This window comes from Cydia strobilella, chromosome 24, assembly GCF_947568885.1.
Source record: "Cydia strobilella chromosome 24, ilCydStro3.1, whole genome shotgun sequence".
Taxonomy (NCBI): Eukaryota; Metazoa; Arthropoda; class Insecta; order Lepidoptera; family Tortricidae; genus Cydia; species Cydia strobilella.
In genome coordinates, this window is record NC_086064.1 from 5,633,780 (window position 1) to 5,658,429 (window position 24,650).

Below are 24,650 nucleotides of genomic sequence, written 5' to 3' on the forward strand. Positions count from 1 at the left end.
TAGGTCAAAGTTCAAACCGATCAAACCTAACTTTTTTTTATAATGTCATTCAAAACCTAACCTAACTCCGCGAAACCTAACATAACTACTTATTTTATAAAAACCTAACCTAAATTTAATATCCATAACGTCTCACGTTACACATATGCATACACTAAGTGTATGTGTGTATTGTTGATTCCTTATTTAATACTCTTACATGTTGATACAACTTTCGTGTTGATACCGATTGACACCGTATGCACGGCTATCTAGAAACTTCTTATATTATATATTCAGAACGTATTTGTGGCCCTGAAAAGGGCCTTTTTGGTTGTTGTACAAACCACACTCTCGCAGCGTGTCGTGTCGCAATACGAACTACCTAAACCCATTACACTAAAAGTGTATTGAGAAGACAGATAGCATACGAGGAACGACGGACGCTTACTTGGAGCTGGTGTACTTGGTGACGGCCTTGGTGCCTTCACTGACGGCGTGCTTGGCGAGCTCACCGGGCAGCAAGAGCCTCACGGATGTCTGCACCTCCCTGCTGGTGATGGTGGACCTCTTGTTGTAGTGAGCGAGGCGGGAGGCCTCGGCGGCGATGCGCTCGAAGATGTCGTTCACGAAAGAGTTCATGATCGACATGGCCTTGCTGGAGATACCGGTGTCGGGGTGGACCTGCTTGAGCACCTTGTAGATGTAAATGGCGTAGCTCTCCTTGCGCTTATGCTTCTTCTTTTTCTTCGAGTCCGACTTGGAGATGTTCTTCTGGGCCTTGCCGGATTTCTTGGCGGCCTTACCGCTAGTCTTGGGTGGCATTGTGATATAGTTAGATGCTTACAGTACGATAGTCGAACTGAGAATAAAAATTTCGTACTAAGTTGCGCTCATTTTGTTAAAGCGGAGAACGGGAAATAGGGGATTAAAGATCGAGCGTCGCGCTCGCGGTATATCGACCAATAGCGTTCGTGCATCATTAGTATCGTCGGTCGGCATGGTGGGGAGTGAGAGCGCGTATTGATATTACTTACATATAGGTATTATTATTTTGATTATAAAATATATCAAATGCCGTATAGATTATACCATCATCAGTTTTGTTCAAAACCGTAGGCGGATAACAATTATATTATTTAAATGTATATAGCTTTATGTTTATTTACTATTGTTGTTGTTGTTACAGTGACACACTGCTGTAGATGAGCAAGTAATAGCTCTGAGCCATCACATTACCTTTATTTGTCGTTTATTTATTATACTTCTTGACGAAACGATGTCTCAAGTCTCTCATATAGAGACGTGTGTAGTGATGTGTTTTGCAATCAGAAAAATAATCTTATTAGAATTCAGAATTATCTACTTACCGTAAGTAATAACATTCATTCATTCATTCATCGTTCATATATATGTATATGATATAATTATATTGATCGATCGAATGACATCATACACGTATGCGTTATGCCATGAAACTTACAACGTTATCACAGAATCATATTGTGGCCCTGAAAAGGGCCTTTTGTAACGGTCACTCGGGCGGGAATATAACAGAGGCCACATTCACCAAACGCCGGGTGTTACCGCTAGAGATGTAGCCTGATGAGAAGTGAGTACACTTAAGCCTTCTTCTCGGTCTTCTTGGGCAGGAGCACGGCCTGAATGTTAGGCAGCACACCACCCTGGGCGATGGTCACACCGGAGAGGAGCTTGTTCAACTCCTCGTCGTTGCGGATCGCCAGCTGGAGATGCCTAGGGATGATCCTGGTCTTCTTGTTGTCGCGAGCGGCGTTGCCTGCCAACTCGAGAACCTCAGCGGCCAGGTACTCCATGACGGCGGCTAGGTACACCGGGGCACCGGCACCGACGCGCTCGGCGTAGTTGCCCTTGCGTAGAAGCCTGTGGATACGACCGACGGGGAACTGAAGTCCGGCACGGTTAGAACGGGACTTTGCCTTTCCCTTAACCTTGCCACCTTTACCGCGTCCAGACATGTTTAAAGAGAGATTTAAGTTTAGTTTACACACACGAAACGAGAGCACGATTGCTTGCTTGCGAGTGTATACGCTCTTTTTTAGTAGTTGCCTTTATTTTATACGTTCACGGTGTACGCTGATAGTGGGGATACAACGAGCCGACATAACACGAGCCCGATCGACCAATCAACGAGTCGCGTGCAAGAGCGCAAATTAGAAAGAGATAGATATAAAATAAAAACATTTCAATTTATACATCAAAGTATACCTAATAAAAATGACACAATTAACAAAAAATATTCCGTAAATTATATACTTATATTTATGTAGTTGTTGTTGTTGTAAATCTAAGACTTCAAATAATACAGTTATATTTATCATCATTCACCATCGATAAGAAAATATTCTGTGTAAGTATTCATGAAAACCTAACCTAATCAGTCTTATCAGTGAGATCATCAATAATCTTGAGACTTTTGCCATAAGACTCGATTTGAGATTGACTTTTTATATTGATTGCGATCGATCGACTCGTGTATGTATGTGTGTGTGTGCTTATTGCAATGAAACAGAGGCGATATGAACCTTTGAATAAATTTGTTAGCCCTGAAAAGGGCTTTTTGATGTGCGTTTAACGCGCACAGGCGTATGACGAGAGGCGTGTGAACAGGCGACACGTCGTCGTATATACGATATATAGCGACGACAATCGACATATCCTCCACCATCACGGCCGATGTAAGTACGACGACGACAATGTGACGCAGTCTTCTTACTTCTTCGAGGCAGCCTTCTTGGCGGCGGGCTTCGCTTTGGGAGCGGCCGCGGCCTTCTTGGGCTTGGGAGCTTTAGGCTTCTTGGTCGGCGGCTTCGCGGTCTTCTTGGCCTTAGGCGCGGCGGCGCTCTTGCCCTTGGCGGGGGTGGAAGGTTTCTTCGCGGCGGGCTTCTTCTTGGCGGCGGCAGCCTTCTTGTCCTTCGTGGCGGCCTTAGGCTTGGCCGGGGACGCAGCGGCCTTCTTCGCCTTAGCGGGCTTAGCTGCGGCGGGCTTCTTAGCGGCGGCTGAAGATTTAGCGGCGCTAGATTTCTTGGCCGCGGCGGGCTTCTTGCCGGCCGATGATGACTTCGACTCCAGTTTGAAGGAGCCGGACGCGCCCTTGCCTTTGGTCTGAATGAGTGCGCCGGATTCGACTGCGCTCTTAAGATATTTTCTGATGAAAGGGGCCAGCTTCTCGGCGTCGACCTTGTACTGGGCGGCGATGTACTTCTTGATAGCCTGCAGGGACGAACCGCTTCTCTCCTTCAACTCCTTGATGGCGCTGTTAACCATCTCGGACGTCTTAGGGTGGGTGGGTTTCGCCTTAGGCTTCTTAGCGCCAGCGGAGGCGGACGCCTTAGGCTTCTTCGCGGGCGTCGCCGGGGCGGGAGCGTCGGCAGCAACTGCGGTGTCGGCCATATTTATTTATTTATTTATTAATCGTCAAGTAAGTAAGTAAAGTAAATTAGTAAATCGCACAAACTGCGCAAAGAGAATACAGCGGACGCGTGTAAGCGGAGCGCTGCGCTGGCGAGTACTAAACACGGCTTATTGGGGGCGCCACTTTTTATATATACTCCGGCTTAACCGTAACGCAGACCCTCATGTCGCGGGACGTTTTCTCGTAATAACACTTCCAAGTTTTCACTTACTCGTTTATGATTAAACTAAATTTATAGTGAATTATATTATAATGATTATAATAAAATTGCACATATACATTCTTTATGAATTGATATACGTATTTTAATAGAAGTTTTAGGATTTGGAACGCCGATAAACGAATGAGAGAACTTTACTTTTGGTATTATAGGTTGCGGACACCTCGGGTCAGTTTAAAAAGTGATTTTTCTTAATTAAAATCACATCTAACACTATTATGTGTCCTCCAGTTAAATGCGAAGATACCATAGATAGATGTGACACAATAACAACATTAGAAAATTATATTTATAATGTTATTTTGACTTGTTGTCTTCACTGTCGTAAAACAGCCGTACCGCGACTTGGATTGCATTGCCTACGTTCAGTGGTTTGCTCTCTGCCGGTACCGACGTAAAACGGGATAGGTACTTTATATTAAATTTAAATAATTATGTTATGTTATATTATACATTAAGATATCGTATTAATGAATATTATTATAATTCGTATAGTTAAACTCTCTTCTTCTACGAGGATCATACAGCGCGACACGTGCGTGCGGGCATCGTAGTAGGTAAGAGTCTCGTGTAGGTCGTCGTTTAGATTTATTTAGTTTTTGGTCCGGCGTATTTATTTATAATAATTTAACGTATGATATTATCTGAATGTTGATATTGGAACAAACGATATAAATTATTTTGACATAAAAATCTGTTTAGGTTGATATGTATATATTATATGTAAGTACCTAAATATTATGTATTCATCATCATAGGAACACGAGAAGTCTAAAACCTGTGTTTATATTATACTTTCTTTTTTTTTTTTTTTTTTTTTTTTTTTTGTAAAGTGAGGTGAGTGGGTGCGGGGATGTTGGGTGTCCCTGTCCGTTTTGTGCACTATTTGCGAATCCTTTATCTAATTGGTCAGTTCATCGACTAGTCGTCATTATCAGTAGCAGATCACTCACAGGTCAGGTGAGGTTCGCGGGTAAAGTAAAATGTGGTGTGTGCGGTTGCATGTGATTGTTTATAAGTATATGATGGTGTTATTAAAAAAAAAAAAAAAAAAAAAAAAAAAAAAAAAAAAAAAAAAAAAAATATATATATATATATCTTTTACCAGTTAATTAATATTTTCTTCTTCGGGTTGGTGTGGTGAAACTAAAAATGTTGATGAAACCCTCAAGATTCCAATTTTGTATGTACCGCTCGTGGTTCAATTTTGGATTGTTTCGCTTCCTCTGGTATCAATAGATACTTAGCACAAGCGATGCTTACGAGCTGGACGCTGTAGAAGTTAGAAGTGTTGCGCGGTGCCGGGTAAGTAAGTAATTGTAATAAATGTACGTACCACCTACGACGATACTAGATTATTAGTAGTTATTTAGTAGATATTTTGGATAACATAGGATGGGTAGAGATCGATTGTTTGTCCGTCTGTGTCGCTACTGAAACTTTTTATCGTAATCGTATCATAGAATTATTTGCGGCCCTGAAAAGGGCCTTTTTTTTTTTATTTGCGTCTGCGCGATACGGTAATACCCACGTTAGTACATATTACACGATATCGCGCGCGACGACGCTGACAGTGCAGCGCTTAACCTCCGAAACCGTAGAGGGTGCGGCCTTGACGCTTCAGAGCGTAGACGACGTCCATGGCGGTGACGGTCTTCCTCTTGGCGTGCTCGGTGTAGGTGACCGCGTCACGGATCACGTTCTCGAGGAACACCTTGAGAACGCCGCGGGTCTCCTCGTAGATCAGGCCGGAGATACGCTTGACGCCACCTCTGCGGGCGAGACGACGGATGGCGGGCTTGGTGATACCCTGGATGTTATCACGGAGCACCTTCCTGTGGCGCTTGGCTCCTCCTTTCCCCAGACCTTTACCTCCCTTACCGCGACCGGTCATTGCGACTTGTTGTAGTAGAGATTAGACTTCTCGAACGGAATACTCAACACACGACTTGCGCCGCGCGTCGACACGAGTGGAATAGCTAGCTAGCCATCATTTTGCCGCTATTTATACGTTTTACCCTATTGCGGGGCGACGGGGGACGGGGTAAGATATATCAGAGCATTATTATTTGACTTACTTTTCATATATCTAAAGAAATATAATATTATATATACCTATTGATAAATAATTTCATATTATATGATATTTAAATTAATTTTGGATACTTAGGTTTAGACGTAGGGGATAATATATACTATAAAAACGGCGGCCGGCTTACGGATTAGATCCTCTTGTGAAGGATTCTTCTCCTCTAATATTTTTGTAAGCATTCAATCAGTGGTAATAATTTTGTCGATATAATAAAATAGCGCTTAATATGAGAGTCACGTGACGATTTTAATTTACTTTCCAATCTATTAGTGTGTTAACTCCTATTATTATAGGAAATAAGTTCTTTCTTAAATAATCCTTACAGTATAGTAGTATTTCGTGTATTGCAGTTAAATTTCATATATACCTCCGTACATTTTGTGTACGGTTGGTTATGTGTAAATTATATATATATATTTTTTTTTTTTTTTTTTTCGTAATGACCATGCAGTGATCGATCGATCGATTTATCTACGCAAGTGTTTGTTCAAAGAAACAATTGTGAATTTTAGAATCATGTGTGGCCCTGAAAAGGGCCTTTTGATATATGACTGACAGAAGCGTCACGTTCGCACGTCCAGACGCAAAACGCGTGGTACAAAATAATACATATAATGTAACCGTATGCGTTCGCGCAGACTGCGTCCTGTGATGTTGCTCCGTGCCAGTTTAAACGTGGTGGTTTAGGCACGTTCACCGCGGATCCTGCGAGCCAGCTGGATGTCCTTGGGCATGATGGTCACACGCTTGGCGTGGATAGCGCACAGATTGGTGTCCTCGAAGAGACCGACGAGGTAAGCCTCGCTGGCCTCCTGGAGAGCCATAACGGCAGAGCTCTGGAAGCGCAGATCGGTCTTGAAGTCCTGAGCGATCTCACGCACCAGACGCTGGAAGGGCAGCTTGCGGATCAGAAGCTCAGTGCTCTTCTGGTAGCGACGGATCTCACGGAGGGCGACGGTGCCGGGCCTGTAACGATGGGGCTTCTTGACGCCGCCGGTGGCGGGCGCGCTCTTGCGGGCCGCCTTGGTGGCGAGCTGTTTGCGGGGCGCTTTACCACCGGTGGATTTACGAGCGGTCTGCTTGGTACGGGCCATTGTGAATAATAATAATACGCGTGCGTGTACGTTACGTTAACGAGTCACGAGAGGGAATAAGCGATTTTTCGCCAGCGAGTCGCTATTTATACGTGCTGGCTGGTCGGAAAGGGACGGGGTTAGTGTCCGTGTGAGCGAGAGGGCTATAAAATTCACATACACGTCCCCCTCGCCCCTCTTCCTTTCTCACCAACACAAAATTTCTGATTAGAATAACAATAATATAATTGAAATATTAATTAATAAATAAATAAATAAATAAATACATACATACATACATACATACATATATTTCATTTAAATAACAGTCATCGCTATCGAAATTCGCCTCGATAGCCGGTTCAATCGAGTTAGGTCAGGTTATTAAAGTTAGGTTAGTATTTTATAAAATAGGTTTATAAGTTAGGTCAGGTTATGTTAGGTTTCGCGGAGTTAGGTTTGATCGAGTTAGGTTAGGTTAGGTCAAAGTTAGGTTAGGTTTTTTTTTTTTGTCACTCAAAACCTAACCTAACTTTTTTTTATAATGTCAGGTTATGTTTGGTTTCGCGGAGTTAGGTTTGATCGAGTTAGGTTAGGTTAGGTCAAAGTTCAAACCGATCAAACCTAACTTTTTTTTATAATGTCATTCAAAACCTAACCTAACTCCGCGAAACCTAACATAACTACTTATTTTATAAAAACCTAACCTAAATTTAATATCCATAACGTCTCACGTTACACATATGCATACACTAAGTGTATGTGTGTATTGTTGATTCCTTATTTAATACTCTTACATGTTGATACAACTTTCGTGTTGATACCGATTGACACCGTATGCACGGCTATCTAGAAACTTCTTATATTATATATTCAGAACGTATTTGTGGCCCTGAAAAGGGCCTTTTTGGTTGTTGTACAAACCACACTCTCGCAGCGTGTCGTGTCGCAATACGAACTACCTAAACCCATTACACTAAAAGTGTATTGAGAAGACAGATAGCATACGAGGAACGACGGACGCTTACTTGGAGCTGGTGTACTTGGTGACGGCCTTGGTGCCTTCACTGACGGCGTGCTTGGCGAGCTCACCGGGCAGCAAGAGCCTCACGGATGTCTGCACCTCCCTGCTGGTGATGGTGGACCTCTTGTTGTAGTGAGCGAGGCGGGAGGCCTCGGCGGCGATGCGCTCGAAGATGTCGTTCACGAAAGAGTTCATGATCGACATGGCCTTGCTGGAGATACCGGTGTCGGGGTGGACCTGCTTGAGCACCTTGTAGATGTAAATGGCGTAGCTCTCCTTGCGCTTATGCTTCTTCTTTTTCTTCGAGTCCGACTTGGAGATGTTCTTCTGGGCCTTGCCGGATTTCTTGGCGGCCTTACCGCTAGTCTTGGGTGGCATTGTGATATAGTTAGATGCTTACAGTACGATAGTCGAACTGAGAATAAAAATTTCGTACTAAGTTGCGCTCATTTTGTTAAAGCGGAGAACGGGAAATAGGGGATTAAAGATCGAGCGTCGCGCTCGCGGTATATCGACCAATAGCGTTCGTGCATCATTAGTATCGTCGGTCGGCATGGTGGGGAGTGAGAGCGCGTATTGATATTACTTACATATAGGTATTATTATTTTGATTATAAAATATATCAAATGCCGTATAGATTATACCATCATCAGTTTTGTTCAAAACCGTAGGCGGATAACAATTATATTATTTAAATGTATATAGCTTTATGTTTATTTACTATTGTTGTTGTTGTTACAGTGACACACTGCTGTAGATGAGCAAGTAATAGCTCTGAGCCATCACATTACCTTTATTTGTCGTTTATTTATTATACTTCTTGACGAAACGATGTCTCAAGTCTCTCATATAGAGACGTGTGTAGTGATGTGTTTTGCAATCAGAAAAATAATCTTATTAGAATTCAGAATTATCTACTTACCGTAAGTAATAACATTCATTCATTCATTCATCGTTCATATATATGTATATGATATAATTATATTGATCGATCGAATGACATCATACACGTATGCGTTATGCCATGAAACTTACAACGTTATCACAGAATCATATTGTGGCCCTGAAAAGGGCCTTTTGTAACGGTCACTCGGGCGGGAATATAACAGAGGCCACATTCACCAAACGCCGGGTGTTACCGCTAGAGATGTAGCCTGATGAGAAGTGAGTACACTTAAGCCTTCTTCTCGGTCTTCTTGGGCAGGAGCACGGCCTGAATGTTAGGCAGCACACCACCCTGGGCGATGGTCACACCGGAGAGGAGCTTGTTCAACTCCTCGTCGTTGCGGATCGCCAGCTGGAGATGCCTAGGGATGATCCTGGTCTTCTTGTTGTCGCGAGCGGCGTTGCCTGCCAACTCGAGAACCTCAGCGGCCAGGTACTCCATGACGGCGGCTAGGTACACCGGGGCACCGGCACCGACGCGCTCGGCGTAGTTGCCCTTGCGTAGAAGCCTGTGGATACGACCGACGGGGAACTGAAGTCCGGCACGGTTAGAACGGGACTTTGCCTTTCCCTTAACCTTGCCACCTTTACCGCGTCCAGACATGTTTAAAGAGAGATTTAAGTTTAGTTTACACACACGAAACGAGAGCACGATTGCTTGCTTGCGAGTGTATACGCTCTTTTTTAGTAGTTGCCTTTATTTTATACGTTCACGGTGTACGCTGATAGTGGGGATACAACGAGCCGACATAACACGAGCCCGATCGACCAATCAACGAGTCGCGTGCAAGAGCGCAAATTAGAAAGAGATAGATATAAAATAAAAACATTTCAATTTATACATCAAAGTATACCTAATAAAAATGACACAATTAACAAAAAATATTCCGTAAATTATATACTTATATTTATGTAGTTGTTGTTGTTGTAAATCTAAGACTTCAAATAATACAGTTATATTTATCATCATTCACCATCGATAAGAAAATATTCTGTGTAAGTATTCATGAAAACCTAACCTAATCAGTCTTATCAGTGAGATCATCAATAATCTTGAGACTTTTGCCATAAGACTCGATTTGAGATTGACTTTTTATATTGATTGCGATCGATCGACTCGTGTATGTATGTGTGTGTGTGCTTATTGCAATGAAACAGAGGCGATATGAACCTTTGAATAAATTTGTTAGCCCTGAAAAGGGCTTTTTGATGTGCGTTTAACGCGCACAGGCGTATGACGAGAGGCGTGTGAACAGGCGACACGTCGTCGTATATACGATATATAGCGACGACAATCGACATATCCTCCACCATCACGGCCGATGTAAGTACGACGACGACAATGTGACGCAGTCTTCTTACTTCTTCGAGGCAGCCTTCTTGGCGGCGGGCTTCGCTTTGGGAGCGGCCGCGGCCTTCTTGGGCTTGGGAGCTTTAGGCTTCTTGGTCGGCGGCTTCGCGGTCTTCTTGGCCTTAGGCGCGGCGGCGCTCTTGCCCTTGGCGGGGGTGGAAGGTTTCTTCGCGGCGGGCTTCTTCTTGGCGGCGGCAGCCTTCTTGTCCTTCGTGGCGGCCTTAGGCTTGGCCGGGGACGCAGCGGCCTTCTTCGCCTTAGCGGGCTTAGCTGCGGCGGGCTTCTTAGCGGCGGCTGAAGATTTAGCGGCGCTAGATTTCTTGGCCGCGGCGGGCTTCTTGCCGGCCGATGATGACTTCGACTCCAGTTTGAAGGAGCCGGACGCGCCCTTGCCTTTGGTCTGAATGAGTGCGCCGGATTCGACTGCGCTCTTAAGATATTTTCTGATGAAAGGGGCCAGCTTCTCGGCGTCGACCTTGTACTGGGCGGCGATGTACTTCTTGATAGCCTGCAGGGACGAACCGCTTCTCTCCTTCAACTCCTTGATGGCGCTGTTAACCATCTCGGACGTCTTAGGGTGGGTGGGTTTCGCCTTAGGCTTCTTAGCGCCAGCGGAGGCGGACGCCTTAGGCTTCTTCGCGGGCGTCGCCGGGGCGGGAGCGTCGGCAGCAACTGCGGTGTCGGCCATATTTATTTATTTATTTATTAATCGTCAAGTAAGTAAGTAAAGTAAATTAGTAAATCGCACAAACTGCGCAAAGAGAATACAGCGGACGCGTGTAAGCGGAGCGCTGCGCTGGCGAGTACTAAACACGGCTTATTGGGGGCGCCACTTTTTATATATACTCCGGCTTAACCGTAACGCAGACCCTCATGTCGCGGGACGTTTTCTCGTAATAACACTTCCAAGTTTTCACTTACTCGTTTATGATTAAACTAAATTTATAGTGAATTATATTATAATGATTATAATAAAATTGCACATATACATTCTTTATGAATTGATATACGTATTTTAATAGAAGTTTTAGGATTTGGAACGCCGATAAACGAATGAGAGAACTTTACTTTTGGTATTATAGGTTGCGGACACCTCGGGTCAGTTTAAAAAGTGATTTTTCTTAATTAAAATCACATCTAACACTATTATGTGTCCTCCAGTTAAATGCGAAGATACCATAGATAGATGTGACACAATAACAACATTAGAAAATTATATTTATAATGTTATTTTGACTTGTTGTCTTCACTGTCGTAAAACAGCCGTACCGCGACTTGGATTGCATTGCCTACGTTCAGTGGTTTGCTCTCTGCCGGTACCGACGTAAAACGGGATAGGTACTTTATATTAAATTTAAATAATTATGTTATGTTATATTATACATTAAGATATCGTATTAATGAATATTATTATAATTCGTATAGTTAAACTCTCTTCTTCTACGAGGATCATACAGCGCGACACGTGCGTGCGGGCATCGTAGTAGGTAAGAGTCTCGTGTAGGTCGTCGTTTAGATTTATTTAGTTTTTGGTCCGGCGTATTTATTTATAATAATTTAACGTATGATATTATCTGAATGTTGATATTGGAACAAACGATATAAATTATTTTGACATAAAAATCTGTTTAGGTTGATATGTATATATTATATGTAAGTACCTAAATATTATGTATTCATCATCATAGGAACACGAGAAGTCTAAAACCTGTGTTTATATTATACTTTCTTTTTTTTTTTTTTTTTTTTTTTTTTTTGTAAAGTGAGGTGAGTGGGTGCGGGGATGTTGGGTGTCCCTGTCCGTTTTGTGCACTATTTGCGAATCCTTTATCTAATTGGTCAGTTCATCGACTAGTCGTCATTATCAGTAGCAGATCACTCACAGGTCAGGTGAGGTTCGCGGGTAAAGTAAAATGTGGTGTGTGCGGTTGCATGTGATTGTTTATAAGTATATGATGGTGTTATTAAAAAAAAAAAAAAAAAAAAAAAAAAAAAAAAAAAAAAAAAAAAAAATATATATATATATATCTTTTACCAGTTAATTAATATTTTCTTCTTCGGGTTGGTGTGGTGAAACTAAAAATGTTGATGAAACCCTCAAGATTCCAATTTTGTATGTACCGCTCGTGGTTCAATTTTGGATTGTTTCGCTTCCTCTGGTATCAATAGATACTTAGCACAAGCGATGCTTACGAGCTGGACGCTGTAGAAGTTAGAAGTGTTGCGCGGTGCCGGGTAAGTAAGTAATTGTAATAAATGTACGTACCACCTACGACGATACTAGATTATTAGTAGTTATTTAGTAGATATTTTGGATAACATAGGATGGGTAGAGATCGATTGTTTGTCCGTCTGTGTCGCTACTGAAACTTTTTATCGTAATCGTATCATAGAATTATTTGCGGCCCTGAAAAGGGCCTTTTTTTTTTTATTTGCGTCTGCGCGATACGGTAATACCCACGTTAGTACATATTACACGATATCGCGCGCGACGACGCTGACAGTGCAGCGCTTAACCTCCGAAACCGTAGAGGGTGCGGCCTTGACGCTTCAGAGCGTAGACGACGTCCATGGCGGTGACGGTCTTCCTCTTGGCGTGCTCGGTGTAGGTGACCGCGTCACGGATCACGTTCTCGAGGAACACCTTGAGAACGCCGCGGGTCTCCTCGTAGATCAGGCCGGAGATACGCTTGACGCCACCTCTGCGGGCGAGACGACGGATGGCGGGCTTGGTGATACCCTGGATGTTATCACGGAGCACCTTCCTGTGGCGCTTGGCTCCTCCTTTCCCCAGACCTTTACCTCCCTTACCGCGACCGGTCATTGCGACTTGTTGTAGTAGAGATTAGACTTCTCGAACGGAATACTCAACACACGACTTGCGCCGCGCGTCGACACGAGTGGAATAGCTAGCTAGCCATCATTTTGCCGCTATTTATACGTTTTACCCTATTGCGGGGCGACGGGGGACGGGGTAAGATATATCAGAGCATTATTATTTGACTTACTTTTCATATATCTAAAGAAATATAATATTATATATACCTATTGATAAATAATTTCATATTATATGATATTTAAATTAATTTTGGATACTTAGGTTTAGACGTAGGGGATAATATATACTATAAAAACGGCGGCCGGCTTACGGATTAGATCCTCTTGTGAAGGATTCTTCTCCTCTAATATTTTTGTAAGCATTCAATCAGTGGTAATAATTTTGTCGATATAATAAAATAGCGCTTAATATGAGAGTCACGTGACGATTTTAATTTACTTTCCAATCTATTAGTGTGTTAACTCCTATTATTATAGGAAATAAGTTCTTTCTTAAATAATCCTTACAGTATAGTAGTATTTCGTGTATTGCAGTTAAATTTCATATATACCTCCGTACATTTTGTGTACGGTTGGTTATGTGTAAATTATATATATATATTTTTTTTTTTTTTTTTTTCGTAATGACCATGCAGTGATCGATCGATCGATTTATCTACGCAAGTGTTTGTTCAAAGAAACAATTGTGAATTTTAGAATCATGTGTGGCCCTGAAAAGGGCCTTTTGATATATGACTGACAGAAGCGTCACGTTCGCACGTCCAGACGCAAAACGCGTGGTACAAAATAATACATATAATGTAACCGTATGCGTTCGCGCAGACTGCGTCCTGTGATGTTGCTCCGTGCCAGTTTAAACGTGGTGGTTTAGGCACGTTCACCGCGGATCCTGCGAGCCAGCTGGATGTCCTTGGGCATGATGGTCACACGCTTGGCGTGGATAGCGCACAGATTGGTGTCCTCGAAGAGACCGACGAGGTAAGCCTCGCTGGCCTCCTGGAGAGCCATAACGGCAGAGCTCTGGAAGCGCAGATCGGTCTTGAAGTCCTGAGCGATCTCACGCACCAGACGCTGGAAGGGCAGCTTGCGGATCAGAAGCTCAGTGCTCTTCTGGTAGCGACGGATCTCACGGAGGGCGACGGTGCCGGGCCTGTAACGATGGGGCTTCTTGACGCCGCCGGTGGCGGGCGCGCTCTTGCGGGCCGCCTTGGTGGCGAGCTGTTTGCGGGGCGCTTTACCACCGGTGGATTTACGAGCGGTCTGCTTGGTACGGGCCATTGTGAATAATAATAATACGCGTGCGTGTACGTTACGTTAACGAGTCACGAGAGGGAATAAGCGATTTTTCGCCAGCGAGTCGCTATTTATACGTGCTGGCTGGTCGGAAAGGGACGGGGTTAGTGTCCGTGTGAGCGAGAGGGCTATAAAATTCACATACACGTCCCCCTCGCCCCTCTTCCTTTCTCACCAACACAAAATTTCTGATTAGAATAACAATAATATAATTGAAATATTAATTAATAAATAAATAAATAAATAAATACATACATACATACATACATACATATATTTCATTTAAATAACAGTCATCGCTATCGAAATTCGCCTCGATAGCCGGTTCAATCGAGTTAGGTCAGGTTATTAAAGTTAGGTTAGTATTTTATAAAATAGGTTTATAAGTTAGGTCAGGTTATGTTAGGTTTCGCGGAGTTAGGTTTGATCGAGTTAGGTTAGGTTAGGTCAAAGTTAGGTTAGGTTTTTTTTTTTTGTCACTCAAAACCTAACCTAACTTTTTTTTATAATGTCAGGTTATGTTTGGTTTCGCGGAGTTAGGTTTGATCGAGTTAGGTTAGGTTAGGTCAAAGTTCAAACCGATCAAACCTAACTTTTTTTTATAATGTCATTCAAAACCTAACCTAACTCCGCGAAACCTAACATAACTACTTATTTTATAAAAACCTAACCTAAATTTAATATCCATAACGTCTCACGTTACACATATGCATACACTAAGTGTATGTGTGTATTGTTGATTCCTTATTTAATACTCTTACATGTTGATACAACTTTCGTGTTGATACCGATTGACACCGTATGCACGGCTATCTAGAAACTTCTTATATTATATATTCAGAACGTATTTGTGGCCCTGAAAAGGGCCTTTTTGGTTGTTGTACAAACCACACTCTCGCAGCGTGTCGTGTCGCAATACGAACTACCTAAACCCATTACACTAAAAGTGTATTGAGAAGACAGATAGCATACGAGGAACGACGGACGCTTACTTGGAGCTGGTGTACTTGGTGACGGCCTTGGTGCCTTCACTGACGGCGTGCTTGGCGAGCTCACCGGGCAGCAAGAGCCTCACGGATGTCTGCACCTCCCTGCTGGTGATGGTGGACCTCTTGTTGTAGTGAGCGAGGCGGGAGGCCTCGGCGGCGATGCGCTCGAAGATGTCGTTCACGAAAGAGTTCATGATCGACATGGCCTTGCTGGAGATACCGGTGTCGGGGTGGACCTGCTTGAGCACCTTGTAGATGTAAATGGCGTAGCTCTCCTTGCGCTTATGCTTCTTCTTTTTCTTCGAGTCCGACTTGGAGATGTTCTTCTGGGCCTTGCCGGATTTCTTGGCGGCCTTACCGCTAGTCTTGGGTGGCATTGTGATATAGTTAGATGCTTACAGTACGATAGTCGAACTGAGAATAAAAATTTCGTACTAAGTTGCGCTCATTTTGTTAAAGCGGAGAACGGGAAATAGGGGATTAAAGATCGAGCGTCGCGCTCGCGGTATATCGACCAATAGCGTTCGTGCATCATTAGTATCGTCGGTCGGCATGGTGGGGAGTGAGAGCGCGTATTGATATTACTTACATATAGGTATTATTATTTTGATTATAAAATATATCAAATGCCGTATAGATTATACCATCATCAGTTTTGTTCAAAACCGTAGGCGGATAACAATTATATTATTTAAATGTATATAGCTTTATGTTTATTTACTATTGTTGTTGTTGTTACAGTGACACACTGCTGTAGATGAGCAAGTAATAGCTCTGAGCCATCACATTACCTTTATTTGTCGTTTATTTATTATACTTCTTGACGAAACGATGTCTCAAGTCTCTCATATAGAGACGTGTGTAGTGATGTGTTTTGCAATCAGAAAAATAATCTTATTAGAATTCAGAATTATCTACTTACCGTAAGTAATAACATTCATTCATTCATTCATCGTTCATATATATGTATATGATATAATTATATTGATCGATCGAATGACATCATACACGTATGCGTTATGCCATGAAACTTACAACGTTATCACAGAATCATATTGTGGCCCTGAAAAGGGCCTTTTGTAACGGTCACTCGGGCGGGAATATAACAGAGGCCACATTCACCAAACGCCGGGTGTTACCGCTAGAGATGTAGCCTGATGAGAAGTGAGTACACTTAAGCCTTCTTCTCGGTCTTCTTGGGCAGGAGCACGGCCTGAATGTTAGGCAGCACACCACCCTGGGCGATGGTCACACCGGAGAGGAGCTTGTTCAACTCCTCGTCGTTGCGGATCGCCAGCTGGAGATGCCTAGGGATGATCCTGGTCTTCTTGTTGTCGCGAGCGGCGTTGCCTGCCAACTCGAGAACCTCAGCGGCCAGGTACTCCATGACGGCGGCTAGGTACACCGGGGCACCGGCACCGACGCGCTCGGCGTAGTTGCCCTTGCGTAGAAGCCTGTGGATACGACCGACGGGGAACTGAAGTCCGGCACGGTTAGAACGGGACTTTGCCTTTCCCTTAACCTTGCCACCTTTACCGCGTCCAGACATGTTTAAAGAGAGATTTAAGTTTAGTTTACACACACGAAACGAGAGCACGATTGCTTGCTTGCGAGTGTATACGCTCTTTTTTAGTAGTTGCCTTTATTTTATACGTTCACGGTGTACGCTGATAGTGGGGATACAACGAGCCGACATAACACGAGCCCGATCGACCAATCAACGAGTCGCGTGCAAGAGCGCAAATTAGAAAGAGATAGATATAAAATAAAAACATTTCAATTTATACATCAAAGTATACCTAATAAAAATGACACAATTAACAAAAAATATTCCGTAAATTATATACTTATATTTATGTAGTTGTTGTTGTTGTAAATCTAAGACTTCAAATAATACAGTTATATTTATCATCATTCACCATCGATAAGAAAATATTCTGTGTAAGTATTCATGAAAACCTAACCTAATCAGTCTTATCAGTGAGATCATCAATAATCTTGAGACTTTTGCCATAAGACTCGATTTGAGATTGACTTTTTATATTGATTGCGATCGATCGACTCGTGTATGTATGTGTGTGTGTGCTTATTGCAATGAAACAGAGGCGATATGAACCTTTGAATAAATTTGTTAGCCCTGAAAAGGGCTTTTTGATGTGCGTTTAACGCGCACAGGCGTATGACGAGAGGCGTGTGAACAGGCGACACGTCGTCGTATATACGATATATAGCGACGACAATCGACATATCCTCCACCATCACGGCCGATGTAAGTACGACGACGACAATGTGACGCAGTCTTCTTACTTCTTCGAGGCAGCCTTCTTGGCGGCGGGCTTCGCTTTGGGAGCGGCCGCGGCCTTCTTGGGCTTGGGAGCTTTAGGCTTCTTGGTCGGCGGCTTCGCGGTCTTCTTGGCCTTAGGCGCGGCGGCGCTCTTGCCCTTGGCGGGGGTGGAAGGTTTCTTCGCGGCGGGCTTCTTCTTGGCGGCGGCAGCCTTCTTGTCCTTCGTGGCGGCCTTAGGCTTGGCCGGGGACGCAGCGGCCTTCTTCGCCTTAGCGGGCTTAGCTGCGGCGGGCTTCTTAGCGGCGGCTGAAGATTTAGCGGCGCTAGATTTCTTGGCCGCGGCGGGCTTCTTGCCGGCCGATGATGACTTCGACTCCAGTTTGAAGGAGCCGGACGCGCCCTTGCCTTTGGTCTGAATGAGTGCGCCGGATTCGACTGCGCTCTTAAGATATTTTCTGATGAAAGGGGCCAGCTTCTCGGCGTCGACCTTGTACTGGGCGGCGATGTACTTCTTGATAGCCTGCAGGGACGAACCGCTTCTCTCCTTCAACTCCTTGATGGCGCTGTTAACCATCTCGGACGTCTTAGGGTGGGTGGGTTTCGCCTTAGGCTTCTTAGCGCCAGCGGAGGCGGACGCCTTAGGCTTCTTCGCGGGCGTCGCCGGGGCGGGAGCGTCGGCAGCAACTGCGGTGTCGGCCATATTTATTTATTTATTTATTAATCGTCAAGTAAGTAAGTAAAGTAAATTAGTAAATCGCACAAACTGCGCAAAGAGAATACAGCGGACGCGTGTAAGCGGAGCGCTGCGCTGGCGAGTACTAAACACGGCTTATGTACTTTGTCTTCTTGCACTCCCCTACTATGGGGGGTGTGAGGAGGCCATTACTGGGCTAGGCCCATTTTGGCGGCTTCTGTCGCGGGCTGTGACTACAGCCCGGTCTGTTTGGGCCAGCGTTTACGTTGCTGGCCTTTTCTCTTCATTTTTGGCGGCCATCTTGGCGGCCATCATGGTGGCCATCATGGCTTTGAGGTCATGTTGGCCATCTGCGGCTTGGTGGAGTCTAGGGGTCTTGTAACGGCACGAGCTCACGTGGTTGGGCTCGTGTCCGGCGGGCTTCGGGGGGGCGGGTGTGGAGGGGGGCTATTCCCTGCAGCAGTGGGTGACTGGACGAATCGGCACGCTCGAACATCCTACGTGCGAGGTGGCCGATGAATTCGTCCAGTTTCGGCATCTTAAGGTCCCTGTAGAGCGTTGTATTCCGCACTCCGCGTGGGGCTCTTACTATAGATCGAAGGCTGAGCGTCTCCTGGGCTCTGAGTTTCCGCCTGTTCTTCTCAGCCGTCCTGGCATACCAGGCAGGAGTCGCGTATGTCAGCCTTGATCTAATGTACGTCTTGTAGATCCCCAGCTTCGTGCGGATGGGGAGGCTGCTGTTAAGTGCTGGTCGGAGCAGGGTGCGTGCCGTTTTGGCCCGCCTCACCACCTCTTCACAGTGTGTCTTCATTGTGAGGCCCCTATCGATGGTGACCCCCAAGTACTTCGCCGTTCCTTGCCACTGAATCTCCTCGCCCAGGAGTTGGAGTGGCGGCGGATGGTGTTTCGCTCCCGTGAGGAGCGCTTGCGTCTTCGTCACGTTCACCGTGAGCCTCCATTTGGTCAGCCATTCTGGTAGGGCGTCAAGCTGGCGCTGGATCTTCCGTGCGGCGTGGGTTGGTGAGATGGACGACGCGTAGTACGCCGCGTCGTCCGCAAACAGACCCAGCTTGACGTCGCCGACCACCGGGATGTCGTCGGTGAACCAGGCGTAGCATGTGGGCGAGAGGCAGCTTCCTTGTGGGACTCCCGCGAGGATTGGGCGTGCTGAAGATGTGGCATCTTCAACTGCCACTTGGAAGCGCCGGTTGGTGAGGAAGGAGCGTATGACGCAGACGACTCGACGTGGGGCCGAAGACTTCGACAGTTTGGCTAGCAGGCCCTCGTGCCAGACTCTGTCGAACGCCTTCTCCATGTCGAGGAATACCGCGACGACGTGCTCCTTCCGGTTCATCTTCTCCGCCATGTGGGAGAGGACTCTGGTGAGCTGCAGCGTGGTGGAGTGCTCAGACCGGAAGCCGAACTGTTCCTGTCTTGGCACCACGTGTGGTTGCAGTCTTCTGAGCAGGAGCCTCTCGAAGACTTTTGACAGGGTACTGAGCAGTGTGATAGGCCGGTAACTCTCCGGTCTTCTCCTGTCTTTCCCCGGTTTTGGCAGCATTATGACCCGGCCAAGTTTCCAGGTCTCTGGGAAGTGCCCCGAGCGCATGATCCCATTGAACAAGCGGGTCACCGCCACTATGGTGTGCTGTGGCAGGTGACGGAGCGCCATGTTCGGGATCGAATCGGCGCCCGGGGCCTTCTTCGGGTTTACTCTCCTGGTCTCACGTCTCACTTGGCCGGGTGAGAAGAAGACCGGGTCCTCCTCTGCTCTCGGCGGTTGCTCGAAGTACCCTGCCAGTTGCTCCTCCACTTCCCTCACGTGGGTGGCACTCGCTGCAGGGTTGGGTTGAAACGTTCGCTCCAGGACGTCCGCGAACAGCTCTGCTCTCTCTTCGGCCTTGTAGTGGAGCGATCCCCCTGTGTCCACTAGTGGCCTCACTGCCTCCTTGGTAGTGCCCAGTTGCCTGCACAGGCGATGGATGGAGGGCACGTCATCCCCTATGCTGGCAATGTGGGCTTCCCAGTCAGCTGCTGCATGGTTCCTGAGCTCGGTTTTGACCTTCTCCACGAGGTTGTTGAGCTCTGTCTTCATTGTGGGGCAGCGGGTGTGTTGCCATCTCCTTCTCAGCTGGCGCTTCTGCAGGATTAGTGACGTAATCGCCGCCGGGAGGGGTTTGCACCTCCCGCCAGCAGCGATGTTGTGCGATGATGTTTCAAGCGCCTGCTGAATGTTGAAGGTGATGGCGTTTGCTGCGGCTTCTACTTCCTCGGCGGTGGAGACCGGCCCGACTTGTGGGTTTGTCAACGCCTCTGAGAATGCCCCCCAGTTGGTCTTCCGTCCCGCCTTCCTCCTCGGGACTGAATATGGGGCTGCTTCGATTGTCATTAGTATTGGTCGGTGGTCTGACGGCAGGTCCGGCAGCACTTCCAATGTGAGAGTGGCATTGCAGTCTTTATGGACTGCAAAGTCTATGATGTCACAGGTCCTCTGGTGGTCTGTATAGTGCGTGGGTTCCCCTGGGCCTGTGACATCGTAGTTGGCGTCTGTGATGATGCTGTCAAGCGTCCTGCCGGCAGCGTCGATCTTGGAGGAGTTCCATGTCGTGTGCTTGGCGTTCCAGTCCCCCGCCAGGATGGTCGGCCCTGAGGACTGGAATAGCGCACGCAGGTCTGCTTTTAGGCGGCTGGTGGTGTTCTGAGGGGGTCTGTAGATCGTGTAGAGCCGGAGGTCTCCATTGGCCACCCTAATGTCGACTCCGAGCGCCGTGAAGGAGTCATAGGGCACGAAGTCGACAGGCTGGTGGATGATGGATCTTCTGACCATCACGGCTACTCCGCGGAACGAGCGTCCCTGCTGGTTTACTTCGTTCCGTTGGTACACTACGTAGCCCCCCATCTTCATGCTTCTCTTAGCGAATGTTTCGCTGACCAGCAATATGTCCACGTTCTGCTCGCGGAGGAAGTGGCGGAGCAGGGCTTCCTTGCCGGTCAGCGATTGCGCATTCCAGAATACCACCCTCAATTTACGATTGAATTGAGCGGGGTTTCAGAGTACTCTCAAGCGCGTTCCGGATCGCCTCTGGACCGTGGTTGGCTGCTGCTTCCAAGAATGCTGTTATTATTGCTCTTAGTTCTTCTTCTCCCCCTGCCGCCTGAGTTGGAGCCGCGGTTGGGGGCGAGGCTTTTGTTGTGGCTTCGGTAGTAGTTGGTGAGGGCATCTTCTTCTTCTTTTTCTTCTTTTTGCTGGGCTGGGTGGCCGCAGGCTGGCTTGTATCGCCCCTTCGGGTGGGGGCGTTGGCCGGCGCCATGAGTGAGGCAGGCGCCGACTCCTCCACAGTGGGCTTGGTTAAGCTGGCCTTCGTCACCGGGCCCGCCTTCCTTGGTGCTGAGTGCGCGTTCGTGCCCGCTTTCCAATTCCGGGCCTCCCGCACGTGTACCGGGCATTTTCTGTAATTGGCCGGGTGGGGCCCCGCGCAGTTGGCGCACGTGCAGGGTTCCTCCTTCGGCCGAGGGCATTGGGATGCTGGGTGGGGGCCTGCGCATCGGACGCATTTCTGCGGCCTATGGCACCCACGGCCACGGCCCACACACGGCTTATTGGGGGCGCCACTTTTTATATATACTCCGGCTTAACCGTAACGCAGACCCTCATGTCGCGGGACGTTTTCTCGTAATAACACTTCCAAGTTTTCACTTACTCGTTTATGATTAAACTAAATTTATAGTGAATTATATTATAATGATTATAATAAAATTGCACATATACATTCTTTATGAATTGATATACGTATTTTAATAGAAGTTTTAGGATTTGGAACGCCGATAAACGAATGAGAGAACTTTACTTTTGGTATTATAGGTTGCGGACACCTCGGGTCAGTTTAAAAAGTGATTTTTCTTAATTAAAATCACATCTAACACTATTATGTGTCCTCCAGTTAAATGCGAAGATACCATAGATAGATGTGACACAATAACAACATTAGAAAATTATATTTATAATGTTATTTTGACTTGTTGTCTTCACTGTCGTAAAACAGCCGTACCGCGACTTGGATTGCATTGCCTACGTTCAGTGGTTTGCTCTCTGCCGGTACCGACGTAAAACGGGATAGGTACTTTATATTAAATTTAAATAATTATGTTATGTTATATTATACATTAAGATATCGTATTAATGAATATTATTATAATTCGTATAGTTAAACTCTCTTCTTCTACGAGGATCATACAGCGCGACACGTGCGTGCGGGCATCGTAGTAGGTAAGAGTCTCGTGTAGGTCGTCGTTTAGATTTATTTAGTTTTTGGTCCGGCGTATTTATTTATAATAATTTAACGTATGATATTATCTGAATGTTGATATTGGAACAAACGATATAAATTATTTTGACATAAAAATCTGTTTAGGTTGATATGTATATATTATATGTAAGTACCTAAATATTATGTATTCATCATCATAGGAACACGAGAAGTCTAAAACCTGTGTTTATATTATACTTTCTTTTTTTTTTTTTTTTTTTTTTTTTTTTGTAAAGTGAGGTGAGTGGGTGCGGGGATGTTGGGTGTCCCTGTCCGTTTTGTGCACTATTTGCGAATCCTTTATCTAATTGGTCAGTTCATCGACTAGTCGTCATTATCAGTAGCAGATCACTCACAGGTCAGGTGAGGTTCGCGGGTAAAGTAAAATGTGGTGTGTGCGGTTGCATGTGATTGTTTATAAGTATATGATGGTGTTATTAAAAAAAAAAAAAAAAAAAAAAAAAAAAAAAAAAAAAAAAAAAAAAATATATATATATATATCTTTTACCAGTTAATTAATATTTTCTTCTTCGGGTTGGTGTGGTGAAACTAAAAATGTTGATGAAACCCTCAAGATTCCAATTTTGTATGTACCGCTCGTGGTTCAATTTTGGATTGTTTCGCTTCCTCTGGTATCAATAGATACTTAGCACAAGCGATGCTTACGAGCTGGACGCTGTAGAAGTTAGAAGTGTTGCGCGGTGCCGGGTAAGTAAGTAATTGTAATAAATGTACGTACCACCTACGACGATACTAGATTATTAGTAGTTATTTAGTAGATATTTTGGATAACATAGGATGGGTAGAGATCGATTGTTTGTCCGTCTGTGTCGCTACTGAAACTTTTTATCGTAATCGTATCATAGAATTATTTGCGGCCCTGAAAAGGGCCTTTTTTTTTTTATTTGCGTCTGCGCGATACGGTAATACCCACGTTAGTACATATTACACGATATCGCGCGCGACGACGCTGACAGTGCAGCGCTTAACCTCCGAAACCGTAGAGGGTGCGGCCTTGACGCTTCAGAGCGTAGACGACGTCCATGGCGGTGACGGTCTTCCTCTTGGCGTGCTCGGTGTAGGTGACCGCGTCACGGATCACGTTCTCGAGGAACACCTTGAGAACGCCGCGGGTCTCCTCGTAGATCAGGCCGGAGATACGCTTGACGCCACCTCTGCGGGCGAGACGACGGATGGCGGGCTTGGTGATACCCTGGATGTTATCACGGAGCACCTTCCTGTGGCGCTTGGCTCCTCCTTTCCCCAGACCTTTACCTCCCTTACCGCGACCGGTCATTGCGACTTGTTGTAGTAGAGATTAGACTTCTCGAACGGAATACTCAACACACGACTTGCGCCGCGCGTCGACACGAGTGGAATAGCTAGCTAGCCATCATTTTGCCGCTATTTATACGTTTTACCCTATTGCGGGGCGACGGGGGACGGGGTAAGATATATCAGAGCATTATTATTTGACTTACTTTTCATATATCTAAAGAAATATAATATTATATATACCTATTGATAAATAATTTCATATTATATGATATTTAAATTAATTTTGGATACTTAGGTTTAGACGTAGGGGATAATATATACTATAAAAACGGCGGCCGGCTTACGGATTAGATCCTCTTGTGAAGGATTCTTCTCCTCTAATATTTTTGTAAGCATTCAATCAGTGGTAATAATTTTGTCGATATAATAAAATAGCGCTTAATATGAGAGTCACGTGACGATTTTAATTTACTTTCCAATCTATTAGTGTGTTAACTCCTATTATTATAGGAAATAAGTTCTTTCTTAAATAATCCTTACAGTATAGTAGTATTTCGTGTATTGCAGTTAAATTTCATATATACCTCCGTACATTTTGTGTACGGTTGGTTATGTGTAAATTATATATATATATTTTTTTTTTTTTTTTTTTCGTAATGACCATGCAGTGATCGATCGATCGATTTATCTACGCAAGTGTTTGTTCAAAGAAACAATTGTGAATTTTAGAATCATGTGTGGCCCTGAAAAGGGCCTTTTGATATATGACTGACAGAAGCGTCACGTTCGCACGTCCAGACGCAAAACGCGTGGTACAAAATAATACAT

The 24,650-nt window shown here is 45.2% G+C and overlaps 11 protein-coding genes and 1 pseudogene across 11 annotated transcripts; all 12 read right to left on the minus strand.

Annotated features, from left to right (window-relative positions):
* Positions 1-426: 426 nt before the first annotated feature.
* Positions 427-804, minus strand: LOC134752237 (histone H2B). The gene has a single exon (XM_063687865.1). It carries the CDS (start codon positions 802-804, stop codon positions 427-429), a length of 378 nt encoding a protein of 125 aa, XP_063543935.1.
* A 797-nt stretch (positions 805-1,601) lies between these two features.
* LOC134752360 (histone H2A) lies at positions 1,602-1,976 on the minus strand. The gene has a single exon (XM_063688039.1). It carries the CDS (start codon positions 1,974-1,976, stop codon positions 1,602-1,604), a length of 375 nt encoding a protein of 124 aa, XP_063544109.1.
* Positions 1,977-2,730: 754 nt separating this feature from the next.
* LOC134752349 (late histone H1-like) lies at positions 2,731-3,411 on the minus strand. Its single transcript, XM_063688029.1, has one exon. It carries the CDS (start codon positions 3,409-3,411, stop codon positions 2,731-2,733), a length of 681 nt encoding a protein of 226 aa, XP_063544099.1.
* Positions 3,412-5,235: 1,824 nt separating this feature from the next.
* LOC134752440 (histone H4) lies at positions 5,236-5,547 on the minus strand. Its single transcript, XM_063688146.1, has one exon. It carries the CDS (start codon positions 5,545-5,547, stop codon positions 5,236-5,238), a length of 312 nt encoding a protein of 103 aa, XP_063544216.1.
* An 881-nt stretch (positions 5,548-6,428) lies between these two features.
* Positions 6,429-14,255, minus strand: LOC134752441 (uncharacterized; annotated as a pseudogene).
* On the minus strand, positions 7,843-8,220 carry LOC134752071 (histone H2B). The gene has a single exon (XM_063687633.1). The coding sequence runs from the start codon at positions 8,218-8,220 to the stop codon at positions 7,843-7,845; it is 378 nt and encodes a 125-aa protein (XP_063543703.1).
* Positions 9,018-9,392, minus strand: LOC134752072 (histone H2A). The gene has a single exon (XM_063687634.1). The coding sequence runs from the start codon at positions 9,390-9,392 to the stop codon at positions 9,018-9,020; it is 375 nt and encodes a 124-aa protein (XP_063543704.1).
* Positions 10,147-10,827, minus strand: LOC134752070 (late histone H1-like). The gene has a single exon (XM_063687632.1). The coding sequence runs from the start codon at positions 10,825-10,827 to the stop codon at positions 10,147-10,149; it is 681 nt and encodes a 226-aa protein (XP_063543702.1).
* A 1,003-nt stretch (positions 14,256-15,258) lies between the features above and the next one.
* LOC134752236 (histone H2B) lies at positions 15,259-15,636 on the minus strand. The gene has a single exon (XM_063687864.1). The coding sequence runs from the start codon at positions 15,634-15,636 to the stop codon at positions 15,259-15,261; it is 378 nt and encodes a 125-aa protein (XP_063543934.1).
* Positions 15,637-16,433: 797 nt separating this feature from the next.
* On the minus strand, positions 16,434-16,808 carry LOC134752362 (histone H2A). The gene has a single exon (XM_063688042.1). The coding sequence runs from the start codon at positions 16,806-16,808 to the stop codon at positions 16,434-16,436; it is 375 nt and encodes a 124-aa protein (XP_063544112.1).
* Positions 16,809-17,562: 754 nt separating this feature from the next.
* On the minus strand, positions 17,563-18,243 carry LOC134752348 (late histone H1-like). The gene has a single exon (XM_063688028.1). It carries the CDS (start codon positions 18,241-18,243, stop codon positions 17,563-17,565), a length of 681 nt encoding a protein of 226 aa, XP_063544098.1.
* Positions 18,244-23,529: 5,286 nt separating this feature from the next.
* LOC134752442 (histone H4) lies at positions 23,530-23,841 on the minus strand. Its single transcript, XM_063688147.1, has one exon. It carries the CDS (start codon positions 23,839-23,841, stop codon positions 23,530-23,532), a length of 312 nt encoding a protein of 103 aa, XP_063544217.1.
* Between the last annotated feature and the right edge of the window lie 809 nt (positions 23,842-24,650).

Coding starts and splice junctions, on each gene's coding strand:
- LOC134752237 (XM_063687865.1), bottom strand. CDS start 804: ATGCCACCCAAGACTAGCGGTAAGGCCGCCAAGAAATCCGGCAAGGCC.
- LOC134752360 (XM_063688039.1), bottom strand. CDS start 1,976: ATGTCTGGACGCGGTAAAGGTGGCAAGGTTAAGGGAAAGGCAAAGTCC.
- LOC134752349 (XM_063688029.1), bottom strand. CDS start 3,411: ATGGCCGACACCGCAGTTGCTGCCGACGCTCCCGCCCCGGCGACGCCC.
- LOC134752440 (XM_063688146.1), bottom strand. CDS start 5,547: ATGACCGGTCGCGGTAAGGGAGGTAAAGGTCTGGGGAAAGGAGGAGCC.
- LOC134752071 (XM_063687633.1), bottom strand. CDS start 8,220: ATGCCACCCAAGACTAGCGGTAAGGCCGCCAAGAAATCCGGCAAGGCC.
- LOC134752072 (XM_063687634.1), bottom strand. CDS start 9,392: ATGTCTGGACGCGGTAAAGGTGGCAAGGTTAAGGGAAAGGCAAAGTCC.
- LOC134752070 (XM_063687632.1), bottom strand. CDS start 10,827: ATGGCCGACACCGCAGTTGCTGCCGACGCTCCCGCCCCGGCGACGCCC.
- LOC134752236 (XM_063687864.1), bottom strand. CDS start 15,636: ATGCCACCCAAGACTAGCGGTAAGGCCGCCAAGAAATCCGGCAAGGCC.
- LOC134752362 (XM_063688042.1), bottom strand. CDS start 16,808: ATGTCTGGACGCGGTAAAGGTGGCAAGGTTAAGGGAAAGGCAAAGTCC.
- LOC134752348 (XM_063688028.1), bottom strand. CDS start 18,243: ATGGCCGACACCGCAGTTGCTGCCGACGCTCCCGCCCCGGCGACGCCC.
- LOC134752442 (XM_063688147.1), bottom strand. CDS start 23,841: ATGACCGGTCGCGGTAAGGGAGGTAAAGGTCTGGGGAAAGGAGGAGCC.